Source organism: Podarcis gaigeae (genome assembly GCF_964106915.1).
Source record: "Podarcis gaigeae genome assembly, chromosome: 2".
NCBI lineage: Eukaryota > Metazoa > Chordata > Lepidosauria > Squamata > Lacertidae > Podarcis > Podarcis gaigeae.
In genome coordinates, this window is record NC_139679.1 from 64156192 (window position 1) to 64174531 (window position 18340).

The 18340-nt window shown below is 45.2% G+C and overlaps 1 protein-coding gene across 1 annotated transcript in view; it reads left to right on the forward strand.

Moving 5' to 3' along the window:
• Positions 1-18340, forward strand: part of SYNPO (synaptopodin) — an 89503-nt gene that overhangs the window by 17279 nt on the left and 53884 nt on the right. Inside the window, exons 2-3 of the mRNA XM_083728678.1 lie at positions 3868-4006; positions 4207-4748. Coding sequence (XP_083584804.1) covers positions 4289-4748 — 460 coding nt within the window. The 5' untranslated portion in view covers positions 3868-4006; positions 4207-4288. The remainder of the gene's footprint in view (positions 1-3867; positions 4007-4206; positions 4749-18340) is intronic.

Below are 18340 nucleotides of genomic sequence, written 5' to 3' on the forward strand. Positions count from 1 at the left end.
AACATCAAAATACAAAGAAATTCACCATGGTAAAAATACCCAAAGCTGAGCAGTTGGTTTTAAAGAAACACAGGACAGAAAGCTCTGAGCAAATAAAGAAAGTGATATCTAAAAGAAAATAAAGACTCAGAGGAATCTCCCTTGGGAATAAGTTGCATATTCAGGTCTCTCCTGTCACTTGCTGCCTCAAAGCAGACAGCAGCAGGCAGGGCTGGAGGCAGTTGACACATGGAACAAGACCTCTGAAGCTGATAAGGCATGAATCAGGCAGGTTAATGGGGAGGAAACTGGCCCTTTAAATTGGTTTTACACTGGGAGGTTCCTTGTTAGAGAAAGACAGATAAGCTCTCCCAGCACTGCCGCCTCTTCCTCTTCCTCTTCTTCTTCAGTGGGTGTCCAGCTCACACTTGCAAAAGAACAGCAGACAAATTACTTGTGAGTAAGCACTCCCATCTGCCTGCTCCATTTCAAACTGTGTGTGTGTGTGTGTGTGTTTGTTACTCACTCATCAGTAGATTCTCCTCAGCAAGCCTCTTGAAACAGAGCCATTCCTATCTGAGGAGCATAGCAGGAGGGTGGTTTTTTCATGGGGAAGTTCCAGCCTGCTGCTTGAAACTGATGCCTGCCACTCCTCAAGCCAACAGATGCTGCAGGCTTTAAGTCACAAGCAGATATATATATATATTTACCTGGCGGGCAAAGTTCTGTGAGGTTTATTCAGGTGGGACACAGTAGAATGAGGAGAGCTCTGCCATAGAGGGCAATACAGAGACTAGCAGTTCCAAAACTTTTTTGGGGCCTCCACCCACTTGGTTCTATAAACTCATCCCCAATTCTCCCTACTTTACCCCTACCCATAGGTGCTGGCTCCCGGGGGCCCTGGGGGCCCAAGCACCCACAAAACTATCCATGAAGGGGGTGGGCATCCACAAATTTCAGTGCCAGGGCCATGCACACCCAGAATCGTGGGGCCAGGCTGGGATTCTTGACCCTATACTATAAAAGCATTATTCAGAACAGATGTTTGGAAGGAATAAAATAAAATTCAAAACAGTTTACAAAGGTATGTTTAGTCAGAAGCCAATTAAAATTACAGTGGTACCTTGAGTTACATACGCTTCAGGTTACATACGCTTCAGGTTACAGACTCCGCTAACCTAGAAATAGTACCTCAGGTTAAGAACTTTGCTTCAGGATGAGAACAGAAATCGTGCTCCGGCGGCGTGGCAGCAGCAACAGGCCCCATTAGTTAATGTGGTGCTTCAGGTTAAGAACAGTTTCAGGTTAAGAACGGACCTCCGGAATGAATTAAGTACTTAACCTGAGGTACCACTGTATTTGGTTTAATTAATTCAGCAAAATTGATGAACTTGATTGAATGATGCCAGCTTTTATTTACCCATTTCATGACCCCCCCCCATCCTCATGCCTCTTGGCATCTTCCTAGGTAATCCCATTCCTCCCCCCTGTGGGGGGGCAATACCACCCACTGGCTTTAGACAATATAACTGGGATCAGTTAGAGTGGGGTTATTTTTTTTTTAAATGTTCCATTGTTTTGTCTTTGCTTATAGCAGGAGTTTGTTGTATCCATCTTTGTTTGTAACTGAAAATCAGAGATGGAAGAAAAGGAAGAGATATGTTGCAAGGGCCCCAGCTAGCAAGAGTTTGTACACCTGCCTGTGCCTACCACATCTCTTCTCTTGTACTGGACAGATTCTTTTCTGTCTGGGCCCTCTTTGAATATTAGCCTGGTGATGTGACTCTTGATGAAGAAGCAGAGTGAACTCCCAGGTCAGGGAGATTAAGACTGCCATCCCAGAATGTATGGAATTTTTCAGCGAACTTGAGTCATCAAAGAAGCCCCTTTGGGTGTTTTATCATCACTTCTTCTTTAAAAAACAACAACACAAAGCCAAAAATGAATGAAGCACATATCTTTGAGAAGAAGCAAAATTAACCATTTATTGGGCGACAGTTAAGGGACGTAGTCATCTCAGTACTACAGGGATGACTCAGTAAGAAAAGTCTGTTCTGTTTCTGCCTTAAATTCTATTTATTCATTGACCTAAAATAGGTGTGGGGAATCTTTGACCCCCTAGATGTTGCTGGACTACAACTCCCATCATCCCTGGCCATTGGCCAAGTTTGATGGTAGTTGTAGTTCAGCAATATCTGGAGGGACAAAGGTTCCTGACACCTGGCTTAGAGCAACTTCACTGCCATCACTTTATAGAGTTCTTTTCCTTCCTTTTCCATATGGTGCCTGCTCTAATCCACCCCACGTAAATTCTAGCATGTGGATGAAAGACCACAAAGTGATTGCAATGTGCACCCAAACACAACAAAGGAATGGGGAAGCTTTAACTAGAACAACATATTATTTACACTGCATTATAGCCACAAAGTCAGTAAAGCAGGTATACATGTGTAAAACAATAATACAAAATTAAAATGAGTTGAATAGATATTGACAGGACGCTGTTGTTGTTGCTGTTGTTTAATTTTCTATACTGCCCTTCATCCAAAGATCACAGGGTGGTTTATAATATAAAAACACAAAAATACATAGGCCTGGGAGAAGAGGAATGCTTTCGCCAGATGTTTAGATATATGTAACCACAGTTTTAAGTGTAGATCACATTTTTATTCTCCATGTAATAGAATTTAGAGCCAAACATTATTGACTGTCCATTCATAGTGTAGTATTTGTAATTTGACACTCTTATGCACAATACATCATATTTCAAGTAAATAATAATAATGATAATAATAATAATAATAATAATAATAATAATAATAATAATAATAAATATTTATACCCCGCACATCTGGCTGGGCTTCCCCAGCCACTCTGGCTGGCTTCCAACAAAATATTAAAATACAGTAATGCATCAAACATTAAAAGCTTCCCTAAACAGGGCTGCCTTTAGATGTCTTCTAAAAGTCTGGTAGTTGTTCTCTTTGACATCTGCTGGGAGGGCGTTCCACAGGGCAGGTGCCACTACTGAAAAGGCCCTCTGCCTGGTTCCCCGTAACTTGGCTTCTTGCAGTGAGGGAACCACCAGAAGGCCCTCGGCACTGGACATCAGTGTCCGGGTAGAACGATGGGGGTGGAGACGCTCCTTCAGGTATACTGGGCCGAGGCTGTATGAGAAGAAAGAAGCATTTCTGTAACACTATAGCTCGCTTCTAACCCAGAAATGTATGTGTGTGGCCTAAAAGTACTATGTCCACATTTATAATTTACTTAGGAGACCACTGTAAGCAGATGAAAACATTAGCAGAATTTTAATATCACTTGTAATGTAACAGGTATTATGGTTAATATGGATGAATACAAAATATATATTATGAAATAATCTGCAGTTGAAAATGTTCGCAATAGGACTCATGGAAGGGGGAAGTTGTGAGACTCAGAAAAATCTCTGTATATGGATATGCATTTGGTATTGTTATAAACTCATTTTTAGTGCAACAACATCTGGAGGAGCACAGGTTGGCCACGTCTGCACTGGCGGACATCACTTCTGCCTGGTGGCACCCTTTCATGCTTCCTCCCTACCTGCTGCAGTCCTGTGTATGGTACCTTACACTGTTCTAGAGACTCTACCAACCCCCAGGACTAGTTTTTAAAGGCCTGCCTGGTGTGGGGAGTCTTGCAGTGAGAAGGGGACAATTGGTGAAAATCAGGGGCCCTGCCTTGCACGTGTGGAAATGCTTTCACTCGTGCAAAGCCACCCTTTGTTAATTAAAATATAACAGTATAGCCACACATCTAAGTAGCCTATGGAAAAGCTGGAGATCTGTGTTTTCCTGCAAGAGACAAAGTTTAAAATTTAAATGTTGTGCATTTCTTCCCTTTCAGATTTGTTTGCTCTGAATGCCTGCAGTAGACAAGGAGAATTCCATAAAATGCTCCACTTTGATCATCTTGAGCAGCTAAAGGCCGTAAAGAAGCATCAGAAAGATCAGCTTGATTCCCAGAGAATAATTCACAGCAAAGGGTCTGCAATTCCTCTTTGAAAAGAAGAAGTGCAACACCCACACTTGGTATCCTATTCTCTGTTCCTGCATTCAATATCTTCTTGTTCAGGCTGGGGCAAAGATTAGTGCATTAAAGCATCCTGGCAATTATTTACTCAACCTTCTTTCCTGGACAAGTGTTCAAAATTGTAGAGGTTTCTCTTTTTTTTTCCCTTCGAAGGAATCAAAGGCTAGTCCTTGCTACACCCAATCAATGAAGCACTGTCTGAACCCTTCCCAGTAAGAGTGCAGAAAGGGACAAAATGCTAGAGGCGACCTTACGGCAACCTTGTCTCCAACCTCAATCCAGCTGCGCTGGGACCAGCAAAGCAAAGCAAAATCCATACGGTTTTAAGAAGCCCAAGCCTGACTTGGTTGATGGACATGGCTGCTTGGAAGGCCTGCAAGGAAAGGAGAGAGAAAGCAGTCAAAGATGTCTCCCAGCTGGGAAGAATCGCCCAGCAGAGCAAGAGATAAAAGAGTCAGCAAGAAAGAGTTTCTTGCAGGAATCTTGGAAAGCCAGTGGAGATATGCTACGGTTCAAGGGAGATGGCAGCGGGCTGATATCAGGGGGCGAGTGCCCCACGACGAGAGACTCTCCAAGGCCAGCTTTGGACTTGCTCCAGCCTGGGTTTAGCAAAAATGGTGACCCGAGTCAAGAATGGAAAGTGGTGAAAGTGAAGCGAGTCCTTATTTCTCCTGTGGCTGAACCTAGGAAAGCAAGTAAGTGCGGCCCTACTTTTCCCCCCCAGCCCTGATTCTTGTCATGGGAAAGAAAGAAAAACACTATACGTTCCATGTGGTCACTGATGGTGCAGCCCTGTGCTCAGTTACATGCCTATAAATCCCAAAAGATTCAGTGCTGCTTCTCCTGAATCACACTGCATGTATGGTTTAGCAGCCAGTACTCGCCCACTCCTGTGAGTATCATTCAGTATTTTTCCGTCATGGTGAGGCTCTTCACCCCTGCTCTCCTTCTCATGTGGGTGTTCTTGCCACACTGCCTAGAGCAGCAAGCTAATCACTTGTGTGTGGGGGACGGGACAACCTCACTCTTTCTTGTGGGTAAGGCAAGTAGCTGCTTGTTTGGCCATTATGAGGCTGAGATGGTGATCATAATTTTCCTAGGATGCAAGGTTAGCTGGAAGTAGCTTCCAGTATGACACACACAAAAGGTGCAGATCAGAACAGATTGTGGAGATGGGAATTATTTAGCCAGTACTGCACTCACCTGATTAGTGGTTGACAGAGATCAGCTCAGCTGGATCTGAGTTTCCTTTGACTTTTTATTTCTCGATTACTTTAATGATTAATTTTTATTACATTCCGCCACCTTTTGTGCTAGGAGAATATACCGAAGGGCCTGACCAGGCATTACACCAGGTCCACAATAACAGCAGATTTTGCCCCAGCAAAGCAACTGAAAAAGGCTTATAACATGTTAGGTGCCATTCATTATGCAGAGAGCGTGTTTTCATGTGCATGTATATAATTTTTCTAAATGTGGTTACTGTACATTTAAAACCTGGGGGGGGGGTTAATGTGAGTCTTGCTTCTTCAGGGTGGCAGGAGGGGAAGGCAGGGTGCCTGCAAGGGCACTGGCCCATGGGATTCTGCCACCTGAGGCAGCTGCCTCAGTCCCGGTGGGCCGACCCTGATTGCACTTTACACCTAGCCAAAGGTGCCCATGAAAACTCTATCCTTCAGTGATTCTCTTCCATAGTATGTAGGATCTCTTGCCCCAGGTTTTGATGCTAGCATGCTCTGTGCAGGGTAAAACAGCAGCATAATGTCATGGTCTAGGGGACAATATGGTTGTCTGTCTTAGAATCTCACATAATAATCTTTCATCTTTATAAAGCCACGTATATATATCTGTGGATGTTTGTCTAAAAACCTTGCTTTGATTAGACTTGCTGAGTCTCACGGGAACCAATTAGGATTAGAAACTGACGAAACTGTGGCATCTTGAAAAGCTGCCCTTAGCTCAGAATGCGGAGATGGGTGGAGCTTTTTAGCTAATCCAGCATGTCCTTTCATTTGCTATGATGCCTACCAACAAACCATTTCCAGAAATTGTTGGGTTACTTTAAGAGTCCAGGTTGGCAGACATGATGGAACTGCAGTCTATTTCCCAAAGTGAAAAACAATTGTTCCTGGATCCTTTTTTAATATGACAATTAAATAGCAGAGCTGCTACATAAACCAAAGCTATGACATATATAGAAATTATAGTATATAGAAATTAGACGTATGTGGTGCTTTGCCCTGAAATATAAGGTTTGCCCTGCCAACATTGTTAATGATAAACTTTAAACTGTTTCACCTAGAGTTCTCAAAACTGGCCAGTGATTGGAGATGCTTGGACTTTAAAACTTGACTGATTAGTTTTGTAATGTTTTATAGGGACAACTTGAAAGATATAGCTTATTAGCAACAGCTTATCTGGCGCCTTTGCTGTTTTGACATTCAGCCGTCATAAAGCTAACCAGTATTATAATTGAAAGGCCTATCGTACACAGGATTGTCTACAATGATTGGCATGGCTGTCTGGGATTTTAGACTAGGGTTTCTACCAGCCTTACCTGGAGATGCCAGAGATCAAACCAGGGAACTCCTGCATGTAAACTAGATTCTCTGCTACCACTGAGCTACAGCCCTTCCTCATGTACAGCTGCCACTTTTGTAATCTGCTTTTGCTTGGCAGGTTTCAGGAAGCCTCTGTGCACCAACCTAATCTATGAATGGGCCCTCGCTGTTGCGCAGTTGGTGATATTGGTGATAAGGGTCTTCTTGCCTCGGAGGCAGTGTCTGCACTACTTGAATATGGGTTTATTTATTTACTTGCTTCAACAATTTCTATACCACCTAACACCATAGTTTCTAAGTGGTGTATAATGAAGTTACAAAAAAATGTTACAAAGGATAAAATCAGTTAAAATTAAAAAGTCAGAAAGCCTCGCTTAAAAGAGCTGCTGAAAACTCTTCACGTTGCCCGAAGTTTGATGATGATGTTGATGGTAATTTATTTTTTATTTATACCCCACCCATCTGGCTGGGTTTCCCCAGCCACTCTGGGCAGCTCCCAACAGAATTAAAAGCACAATAAACCATCAAACATTAAAAACTTCCCTAAACAGGACTGTCTTCAGATGTCTTCTAAAAGTCAGATAGTTGTTTATTACCTTGACATCTGATAGGGAGGGAGTCCGTCCGAAGGGAGTTGCACAGAATTGGACCCACAATACTGGCTCTGGGTGGACACAAGTCATGCATCCAAGCCATGGGGAGACCATAAAGACCTCAGTGATTGGGCAGGGATCTAAGGCATCAAGCATTCCTTAAGGTACCATGGAACCAAGTTACTAAAGGCCTTGTAAATTAATACAAGAGCCTTGCACTTCATCTGGTAGCACATGGGCAGCCAGTGCAAGCTTTTAAGCACCAAGGTTATGTGCTGGCAGTAGTCTGTTCCCATCAAGTCTCGCCACAACATTTTGCACCAGCTGGAGCTTTCTGGACTAGGCACAAGGATAAAGCATTTGCAATGATCTAGTCTTGAGTTTACTGGCGCATGAATTATTGCCACAGATGCACCACAGAACAGAGACTCTGGAAAGGGAAGAGATAACAATGCAAAGACCAACAGGGAAGTAGTTAATAATAATAATAATAATAATAATAATAATAATAATAAATTTATTATTTATACCCCACCCATCTGGCTGGGCTTCCCCAGCCACTCTGGCTGGCTTCCAACAAAATATTAAAATACTGTAATACATCAAACATTAAAAGCTTCCCTTAACAGGGCTGCCTTCAGATGTCTTCTAAAAGTCTGGTAGTTGTTGTTCTCTTTGAGGGCGTTCTACAGGGGAGGGCACCACTACCGAGAAGGCCCTCTGTCTGGTTCCCTGTAACTTGGCTTCTTGCAGTGGGGGAACCACCAGAAGGCCCTCGGCACTGGACCTCAGTGTCCGGGTAGAACGATGGGGATGGAGACGCTCCTTCAGGTATACTGGACTGAGGCCTTGGATGAGAGGAGAGACTGGTGGACAGTGCAAGTGGGGAGAAAGGGTAAGATCCAGGGGTAGAGAAGACATCAAGGTAACCTTTGCCCACCTCACCAGGTTCAGAGGTTTTGGACTACAACTTCCATCAGCCCCAGCCATCACAGCTGGCTGGAGCTGATGGGAGTCATAGTGATGGATCTTAACGTTCTAGAAAAAAATATGAGGGGGATAGTAGACAAACTGAACATGAACTGAAGGTGCCGTCTGCATTATAATAGAAAGATGTTAGGGAGTTCACAGTTGATCTTTGAACTGGGGAAGGCTGGTACTGGAAGGCAAAGACAGGTGCATTTAAACGTATTTGGTTTCAGAATTCACTCAAAAAAAGATTCTTGAAATATATCCCCAAAACAGCTGGGAAAAGTTACAATTTCATGCACATTAAAATATCCTAGTACTAGAGATGTCTGCAGATGGGACATTTCTACAGTGGCGTAGCATGGGGGGTGCAGAGGGGGCCGGCCGCACCGGGCGCAACATCTGGGGGGTAGGGTTAGGGGTGCAAATCCACGGGTTAGGGGGCGCAAATCCACGGGTTAGGGGGCACAAATTACTTGCCTTGCCCTGGATGCTGACAACCCACGCTACGCCACTGCATTTCTACATTTCTGCCTCAGAATAAGGCACATGTGGGCTCCCAAAGATTGAGCTACTGCCACAATAGTGTGAACTGTCCAATTTGGTACACAGGTGGACTTAAACAGCATAGTTTCTTGAAAAACATGAAAAGCAGCCATTTTTTAGTTGTCTCCGGTGTATCATCTCCTCCCCCTGCATCCCCTGAAACCTGTTCCAAAGCATTCCCCCATCCCCAGGCTGGTGTTGAGGGTGTGTGGGGAGCCGGAGGGCCCAGGAGAGGAACAGGGTGCTTCACTGTCTGCATGGAAGCCCCCTTGCGTCAGCAGAGCTTGCAGTACCAGATATGACCCTTTGCCCCTTATCCTCCAAAAACATGGGGCATGAACGTTACCTCTCAGTAGAGGCCAGCACAGTGCAAATCATTCCTCACCTGGGATTCCTCATCCCTGGGACTTCTGTTCATTCATTTAGAGAGGATGGAGAACATATAAATAGAAATAGAGAGTCACATTGCCTTGGTAACCTGTTGGGGACATTGGGACCAACTCCTAGGGGCTGAGATCCCTTTGCCCCCCCATAAAATATTTGAGGGGACTGCCCCCCCCAGTTGATGGGCATTGTGCATGCCCCACATCTTGTGGTCGATTATGTGGGGCTGGGGTGGGTTACTGGCCCTCCTCCCAATATTTTATTCAAGTTGGCATCCCTAATTGGGGGGGTGCATGCCTATAGCGGGCAGAGCACCCCCCTCCCCCATATTTCCCTCCCACCTTGTCACCTGCATGAAATTGAGGCCGAGGGCCATTTTCAGCTGCCCTCCGGTCCCCTCCTCCTGGGATCAGCTTCGGATCGAGGAGGGGCGTGCCTGGATTTCCAGTAGCCGCCCTGAGGACCGAGCGGAGGAGCGACTGTTTTGATCTCTGCGCTTGCACAACGCCTAAGCTGCGTTTGCTACTATTAGGTACGACTCCTATTCACCTTTTAGGGAACTGACAAGTTGTTTTTTTAAAAAGCAAGGGGGCGGATAATGGTTCAGGAAACCAAAAGGGCTAAATATCTGATGGGGAGAAATTTGTGTGATGATTTAAAAAGAAAAGGGAAAAAAAGTGCGCGTGGCGATCGGGGTTGGGAAGGAGCGAGCGAGCGTTGAAATAAATAAATAAAAAGCGAGAGCACCTCGACAGGCACTAAGCTTGCGAGTCCCAGTGAGTCAGCCGGGCTGAGGCCAGCGCACTCCCTCCGGCTCTCTGGCTGCCGCCGCTGCACACGCAGCCAGAGCCTGTGGGGCAAAGTCAAGTTCCCGGCTAGCCCATCTTTGCTCGCCGTGGGGAGTCCGAGAAAGGGTTTGGGGTGGCGGCGGCTCTCCACCCCTTTTCCTTTTTGACAGACACGGCCAGTTGCTGCGAAAAGCCGGGTCACCCGATCTCCCTTTCGGAGGAGCCCAGGGAGCCGCCGCCGCCGCCAGCAGACAAACAAACACAGAGCTGCTGTGCAAAAAAAAACAAAAAACCCGGCAGCGGGAGAGAGAGTCTGGCGGAGGAGGCGCCTGGAGGAGAGCGAGGAGCCGGGCGAGCGGCAAAGCGGGGAGTCGCGGGGTCCAGAGCGGAGGTAAGAGGCGGGGGCGTGGAAGGCGGAGGGGCTGCGGGGGAGCGGCGGGCAGAAAGGAAAGTGAAAGCTGCGCCTGCCCTCCTCGCCTCCAGCCGGATGGGCTCTCATGCTGAGCAGCGGGCGAGCTGAAAGGAGGGCCGGATGGGTGGCTACTAGCCGCGGGGCTGGGAGTTGAGGGGCGTGCCAAGGCGACCTGCCCCACGAGGCCCCAGGTAAAACCTCTCCCCCCCCCCCACGCCCACAAGCGAAACTTCCTGGGATCCCCACCCGGTGCGCTTGTTTGGTTGCGCTACTTGTTGCTCGCGGAGGGCGAGTCGAGGGGCAGCTGATGTCACTTCTTTGGCCGGCTTGCGGTGTTGGCGTCTCCCTGCTCGCTCGCTCGCAAGAGGTCCCTCAGAGTCCAGCGATTGCCGCCCAGCTTCCCAGCTGTTGCCAGAGAGGGATCCGATCGCCTCCTGCTGCGACCTCAGCAAACTCTTGGGGGTTGTTTTCCCTCGGGAAGAGCTGCCACGCGCGTCGGCGCGCATATTGGGTGGTGATGGTGCTTTTGGATAAGTCTAAGAACAGCCGCTCTTGCAGGGGAAGCGTCCCTTAAGGGTCTTCCCCATCCGTAAGACTTAACCTCTGGTATAAGGCATCGATCAGTATATAAACACCCGCAGGATGACGGACCTGCTGGGTGATTGAGGCAGGTTGCTGCTGCTTTTCCCTCTGCTTCTTTCCCAACGTTTGCACTTTCTGTGGGTTGAGGGGGTTTACTGCATGTCCACATCCCCCCCCCCCATGCATTGATTTGGAGAATCCGATTCCCCCGTGCAGGGCAACGAGGATGCCCGCAGCCTTGCTGGTGTCACCAGTAGCTGGCATGGCAGAATAGAGGAATTGCAATGGTCAGCAGCAGCAGGTGTTGGGAATAGCATTTGGAAGGGATGGAGGGAAAAGGCTCTATTCCAGGTAGTGCTTTTCACACCTTCGGGATTTGCACTAACAGAGAGTGCACTGGGAGCTCCCATGATGTAGGGATGACCTCATTCCAAAGGCACGTGGGTCTCTTTGGCTGCTTGGGCTGAAAATGCAGTGAGGTCCTTCTTTTTCTCAATTCGGATCGAGGCTGGTTTTGGGAGGAAATGCATCAAAAGGCACTATTTCATAAGAAATGGCAGGAGAGACATGGACTGTGGCTAATGTTGTGTGGTGGGAGAGCACTGGATGGGAGTGTAGACACAGCCTTTAATTATACATTTGGCCTCTAGCCTCTGCAGACCTTCTTCATGTGGTGGTCTAAAAGGAATGGGTTGACTTGCAAATTTGTATATTGTGGTGCCTGAAAGCAGAGGCGGGAGGAGAACAATGAAGAGAATCCTGTGGGATGTGATGGAGCTGAACATCTTCCATATTTTGGTCATCAGGTCTTGCATCATGTTATTCACTCTCCCCTCTCAGCTCAGCCTTTCGTTCAGGGTTAGTTTTGCCCTTCCATCTATTATCACCTTGAAACCCAACAGGCAGAAAGGAGGGAGTATAAATAGAAATTATAAGTCAGTAAAAATAATCTGCCAACCGGAGAGCACTTCTGGGGGATGAGTCCATTCACAGCCATGTCGTCCTTTGCTCAGAGCATGGGTCTTCGGGCATTACAGTCAAAGCTTTCTATGCATCAGGGATCCACCATGCATATTTTTAGGCTACTTAAGCTACCTGTCACTTTACTTATTTATTTATTGCAAATGTATATCCCCCATCTTTCCTCCAAGGAGTTCAAGGTGACATAGATGGCTTTTCCCTTCTCCATTTTATCTTCACAACAGTTGGGGAGGGTTGGTGACTGGCCCAAGGTGAACATCATGGTTGGTCCTAGTCTATCACGCTAGTCACCGCACTAAGAATACCCAAGGAGAAGAATACTTCTGAGCCACCTCTATGGTGTCTCTTTCTCTGTGTCTAGCCAACAATTCTCCTGCCAATGCTAAATCAGGTGAAACCTCTTGAGAGATGTGGGCAAGACCTTGCACAAAGCCACAGAAAGTTTAGTTGCTGTAGCTGTCCCTCCCACCAGGCTGCCACACAACGCTGGGCAAGTCACCTTGCTTTTCTATTTGCCAGTAATTTTCAAACTTTCTACATTTAAAAAGAACCGTTTAAAAATGGACTTTCTTTCTGAGATGAGAAAACCCCGAATGTCTGCACAGGTGACCCCTCTGTGTTAGAGAAGAGTCTGATGCATGCTGGAAGGAGCACTGAACAGGCCACTGGGTGTCATCAATGCTGTTATTTTTTTTGCCCTGATTCAAAACTATATCCTCCACATCACTTAGCCAATCTGCATAAAGCTCTGCATATACTCAGAACATACTTTAGAATGTACCCACTAGTGTTGCTGGAATTGTGAAATACAGGAAAAGATTGTCATTGGTCAACGTGGGCTTCTTAGGAATGTAGGGACCCGAGAAACTGCCTTAAACTGAGTCAGACTAATGGCTCCATCTAACTCAGAATTGTCTACATTGACTGGCAGTGGGTGTCCTGGATTTCGGGCCCTGGGTCAATCTCAGCCCTAACTGGCGGTACCAGGAACTGAACCCGGGCGGTGGAGGAGGACTGGAAAAAATTTAAAACTTATCTTGAAAATTGTTGTAAAATTCCGCAATGATAGATGCCAGGGGATAGGATGTAGAGAATTACAGCTGTTAAAAATTAACTTTTAAGAAAAGTTCTTAAAGGATCTAAATTATAAAAAATTGGACAAAGAATTGCTAAAAAAACTTTTTAAAATAAGGATGCAGTGAAGGGGAGGTCTGGGGAAGTCGCTTTGTGTTTTTATGTGTTGTGTTTTGTTTATGTTTCTTATGTTGTAAAATTAATAAAAATTATTTGGGAAAAAAAAAGGAACTGAACCCGGGAACATCTGCATGCAAGGCAGATGCTCTGCCACTGCGCTGTGGGCCTTCTCATTGAGGGACCTCTCATAAGCAACCAAGGACTCCCCTGAACACAGTTTAGAAACCACTGCTTTGTTCTATAGTAAAAAAAATCAATGTCCTTTTTCTGAGGAATTTTTATAATACTCCGGGGCTTGGGGTCTCAAAACTGCCTGAACAATCAAATGTCTCACCCATCACATTGACTCAAGGTTCCACCTGCATTGTCCAGTCAGGTCTTGAGTGATAGGAATTTAGAAGATAGCTTTCTAGAATTTGGAAGCTGGAAGGATGTTTGTGCAAAGGATTTTGTGAGTGCTCAGTCTCATCCCTGACCAATGAGCAGGTTGAACACTCATACTTACAGCTACAAAGAGTACCTGTGGATGTTTATGACACAATAAATATGCTAGTCATTAGTCTTTATGGTGCCACTGCATTCTATGGTTCTGGAGCGGATATTTTGCTACAGCCAACTAGTAGCACTAATCTCCCAAAGTGTGAGCCCAGCAGCTTTCTTCCTTGAGTGAAGTAGCAAATGCTGCACCCACAAGTCAAGATACATGGTACCCAAGGCCACGCAAGTTATTTTGCCACCCGAGGCAGAAAAATCAGAAAGCATATCCTTTCCATGTCAGTAATGTCGCAATAACTGAATAGCTAGTAATTTGCTGCCCTTTCACGAATGGTCCCCCAAATCAGCTGCCTAAGCTGACTGTCTCACTTTGCTCAATGGTGGGGCCAGCCCAGCTTGACTTCAGCAATTCAACCAAAGTAGAGTATGCCACACAGGCAAGACCACAGTGGAAGCAGTGGTGAGTCTGTTGCCGATTTGTATTACATCCAACAAGTCCCCTAGTAGGGCAAAGAATTGGCAGGTGTAATGCATGATTTACAAAAATGAGAACTAGACAGAGATCGATGGAGGATTTTTTTTTTCAAAACTAGGATGATTCTTGGTGGGTACAGGTTTCAGCTTTTTGAGCAGCTTCAAATGCTGATGAGTTCAGTTTTCTAGAATTATCCAGTCATTGGGAACTGGCATTCCTTTAAACTCATATTCAGACATGACAAAATTAGCCCAGGGCTACTCTCTCAGTAACTACAGATCTGCTCTGGCATTGGAAAATTTCTGAGTGACTATTCAGGGCAAAAGGGTCACCCTATGATTGCAAAGGAGTCATCATGAAGTCAGCCTAGAATACAGGTGTATTGCGCAAATGATAGTTGTCTTTGGCTGGTTTTGTGGTGGTGCCATGTGTGAGCTTCAGTGACATGCATAGACTGGACTGGATCTTCCTTGGGAAACAAATGCCATCTCCCACATGGTGCCCAGGAGATCTGAGCAGAGTTGTCAGTGATGATCTATACCCTTTCAGATTCTTTGCTCATCATCTATGGTTTGTGTTGCTGTATGTCAAATGGACTCTCTTTGTTGATCCTCTCACTAGGCGTCAGGCCAGGCACAATCCACTGGCAAATTTTATTTTATCTCAGATTGCAGTTATGGCTTCACTGAAGTGTGTATTTTCATCACAAGAGTCCCAGCTAACAGGGTCTGTGAATGGTTTTTATCCATGTGCTGTTTTTTCAATGGTGGAGATGGTACAAAGCATTCCCCAGGAGGAATTCAGTGTTGCACTATTATGATCCTTCCATCAAAGCAAACATTCCTGATTGCCAGATGGAAGCACCTCCCTTCTCCTCATCCGCCCCCATGCATTGTTCTGGGGGTTCTCCTGACACCCCCCACTCTGAGCTGATTTGGATAATGAGAGAGGGAAAAGCCCTGCTGTGCTAGCAGGATTCATTGTGCTGGCTCCCACTTAGCAGAACTGTTTAGTTGAGTCCTGCCCCAGCCTCCAATATGCTGTGTTGGGGAAAATTTGCTTTCAGAGATAATAGCTCCACAGCTTCCATGGCTTCTTGGATATTCACAAGGGATAAGGCAGCTGTCCTTTAAAGAGCTTTCAAGTAGAGCAACATTCCATAAGAACATTTATCTGAATAACAGTAGCTATTTGATGAGAGAAGCTATGGAAGTTTATGACTTCCTTGGAACTCTTTATTTGGAACAGAATGCTCTGGGAGGAAGCTTTTTGTGGTTTTGCAGATTCTTAGGAAATGACAAACTTAAGTTCAACCTTTGCCAGATAGGTATCTGTATCACCAGGCTGTTTCCAGCGGATGATACCATCTTCTGATCTCATGGTCTAGTGGAGATGTCCGTTCTACTTTAAGAATGAACAGATGAGAGCAAGTCACACTTCTTCAGTTTGAAAGGAATTCAGACTAGGCTTTGTTACCTGGACCTGTGATGCTGTGAGATGTGCTGGCTGCAGGGTTGTGCTTTGAGAACAATAAGATGGCAGCAGATCTCAAGGAGAAGCACCCTAAAACTTCTGCCCTCTAACCCAGGATTCACAAACCTGGTGTCCTCCAGTCACTGTTGGATTACAGACTGCTGGGGCTGGCAAAGGCTGCTCTGACTCTCATTGTTTACTGTTCACAACATGCCATTAAAAATAGGTTCAAAATCACAGGTTGTAGTGGTATTGCCTAGTGCTGGGAGGTTGAATAACCTTAGGACATCGCTTGTGTTTTTAAAAAAAAGTCCCAGGAGATATTATCAAATGCCTTTTCGGCATCTATGAACACCAGAGCCGCCTGTTTATCAGGACATCGCTTGTGTTTTAGTGTAATCTGCAGAAGTTCACATCCATTGTGTTGCTCTGTTACTGTTAACTTTTTAATATGCTTACAATATATATTTCAAATAATCTCCAAAAGGATCTGCCCAATTTTGGGCAGCCGCCATCATTTACTTGGAATGTGATACCTACCAGCAATATCTAGAGACCATTTGTTTTTGAGGTTCTTCTGTACTAGTTATAAGAGTGAGGCATTATATGTCATCTGTACATCAGCCAGGGTTGCCAGGCTGCAAGCTGGTGAGCCTACCTTTCGCTGTTGATAAAGGTATGTTTTCCAGCAGATGCAATGGTAGACATTGTAGCTGCTATGCTGCTGACTGCTCTAGGATAAAGTTGTGTGCTACTCATTTGAGCAGATGGGACAGTATGGCAAGGGATGCCACCTAGAAGTAGCAAAGTGGAAAGGGCAGGGGTGGCAATTACTTCCACTCTATTAACATTGCAATTGATAAAAGTAACTGTGGGTTCTCTAGATTGCTGCTTAGTAGCTTTCATATATCAGCTACATGCAGAAATTGCAGAGAGAGAGAGAGAGAGAGAGAGAGAGAGAGAGAGGAGGGAAGAAAGGAAGGGCAACATTTTCCTTTCCTGGTCATACAGGGCACTATTTATTCTACCTTGGGCCATTTATGTTTGTGTATGTAGGCCTTGGGTCATTGCTGAGCTCCTGGCAGGTGTGGCAGTACTTACACCTGCTAAGGCTCACCTTAAAAGAAGCAGTTCTTTGCCCCCACTGTTCTATCTCCCACACTCCCACAGGAAGAGCATGGCAATGCGAGGACTACTTTTTGAGAGCTTTACACAGTGAAACAAGTTCTCTGAATACCTTCTCCATCACAAGTCAATGCACATCAAGGGAAAAGTCTTCCCACCAGGGTCAATGAGTGTGCAACATCTTCAGAGGAATCAGGGTTCCTGTTTCACTTGGACCAGATGGATCTGCAAGCCCTGTGTTATGCAGAGCTTTGATGTGTGGGAGCAAAAGTCTGAAATTTCATAGGCGGACAAGCAAATGCGTATGTTGCCTAACATGGGGGATGGGGGGGGGGAATATCCCACACTGCTGTTGCTAAGGCAAAGAGCCAGTCAGTTGTCTTGCCAAGAAACCTGTCTTTATTTCTTTATTGTCAAAAACTTGAAGCATTTGAAGGAAAATGCAATGTTTTCCTTCTCTGGTTATATATAGGATGCTACATTATGTATTTAAATTATTTATCTTAAATCACTACATGGGATGAATATATGTGTGTTTGTTTGTGCACATTCACACACGTGCGCACACACATGCATACACACACACACACACACACACACACACACACCAGGTCTTGGGGTCATTTTTTGTAGGCCTGCCACTGCCCATGAAACAAAGAAAGGAAGAAAGTCTCACCTGCAAAGGGATTGCTCAGCTGACTCAATCCACCCCTGCCTGGCTCATTTTTCCTCACCACTGAAGTTGACAAACCCTACCATAAGCTCATTCAGCCACACTGGATAACATTCCTAACATAATAGACCTAGCCTGAACAAAGCCGTAACTCACACCAGATACAGTCATGTTGCTACCGGAATGGAATCCAGACAATAATCTTGCCTGGCATTGTCTGGTGGTGAGTACCTTTTACCAAAGGCTTGGTAGAAAACATTGTTAGAACAAGGGGGAGACAATAACCCTGCCAACTCCACCTCATTTTATTTAACCCTCACAATATCCTGGAATGAAAACAAGGAGGCCAGAATCCAGCAGGAAGAAGAAGTGTGCTTAGACCTGTGGACTTCAGCTCTTTGCTTGATGATGGGCCCAGTATATTAAGCGAGAATGTTTCTTTCTCCTCCTTCTGCACATGTGGATCCATCTGGATGGTGCTAAATTTCCTTGAGTCCATCAGACAGTGCCTCTGCATTCTTTAATCTCTGGTTTCTGGAATTAGCTGGGGAGCTTAAAACAGGGTTTTCGAAAAGCATTTTTTGAAATGATATACTTTATTTTGATTCCATGTAGCTCATGTGTTATTTTTAGCTTTGTAGATCCTCTGGGCATCTGAGCAGTTCTTTCTCTTACTATGTGAAAGAGGGTAAAAAGCTTTGATGAGAAATATATAGCCAACCGCTATGAACTATCTGGTACCTCTCATTGTCTGTTTCTAGCTAGCTATTGAAATCCCTCAAAGAATACAAAAGAACAAATAAAACACTTATAGCAACAAAGCAGATAAAAACTGCAGCCAATATTTTGTTTTTGAGTTAGCTGATAAACATTAAAGCTGGAGGACTTCTTTTAAAAATAAATCCTATGACTGTTAAACAATTGTCTTTGGGATTGATGATGGTGCAGTAATGTATCCAATAACTGTGTGAAATTCTAATTGCCTTTAGTTTTTTAGGAGCTGGGTCAGTGACCTTAGTGGTACATGGTTTTTCAA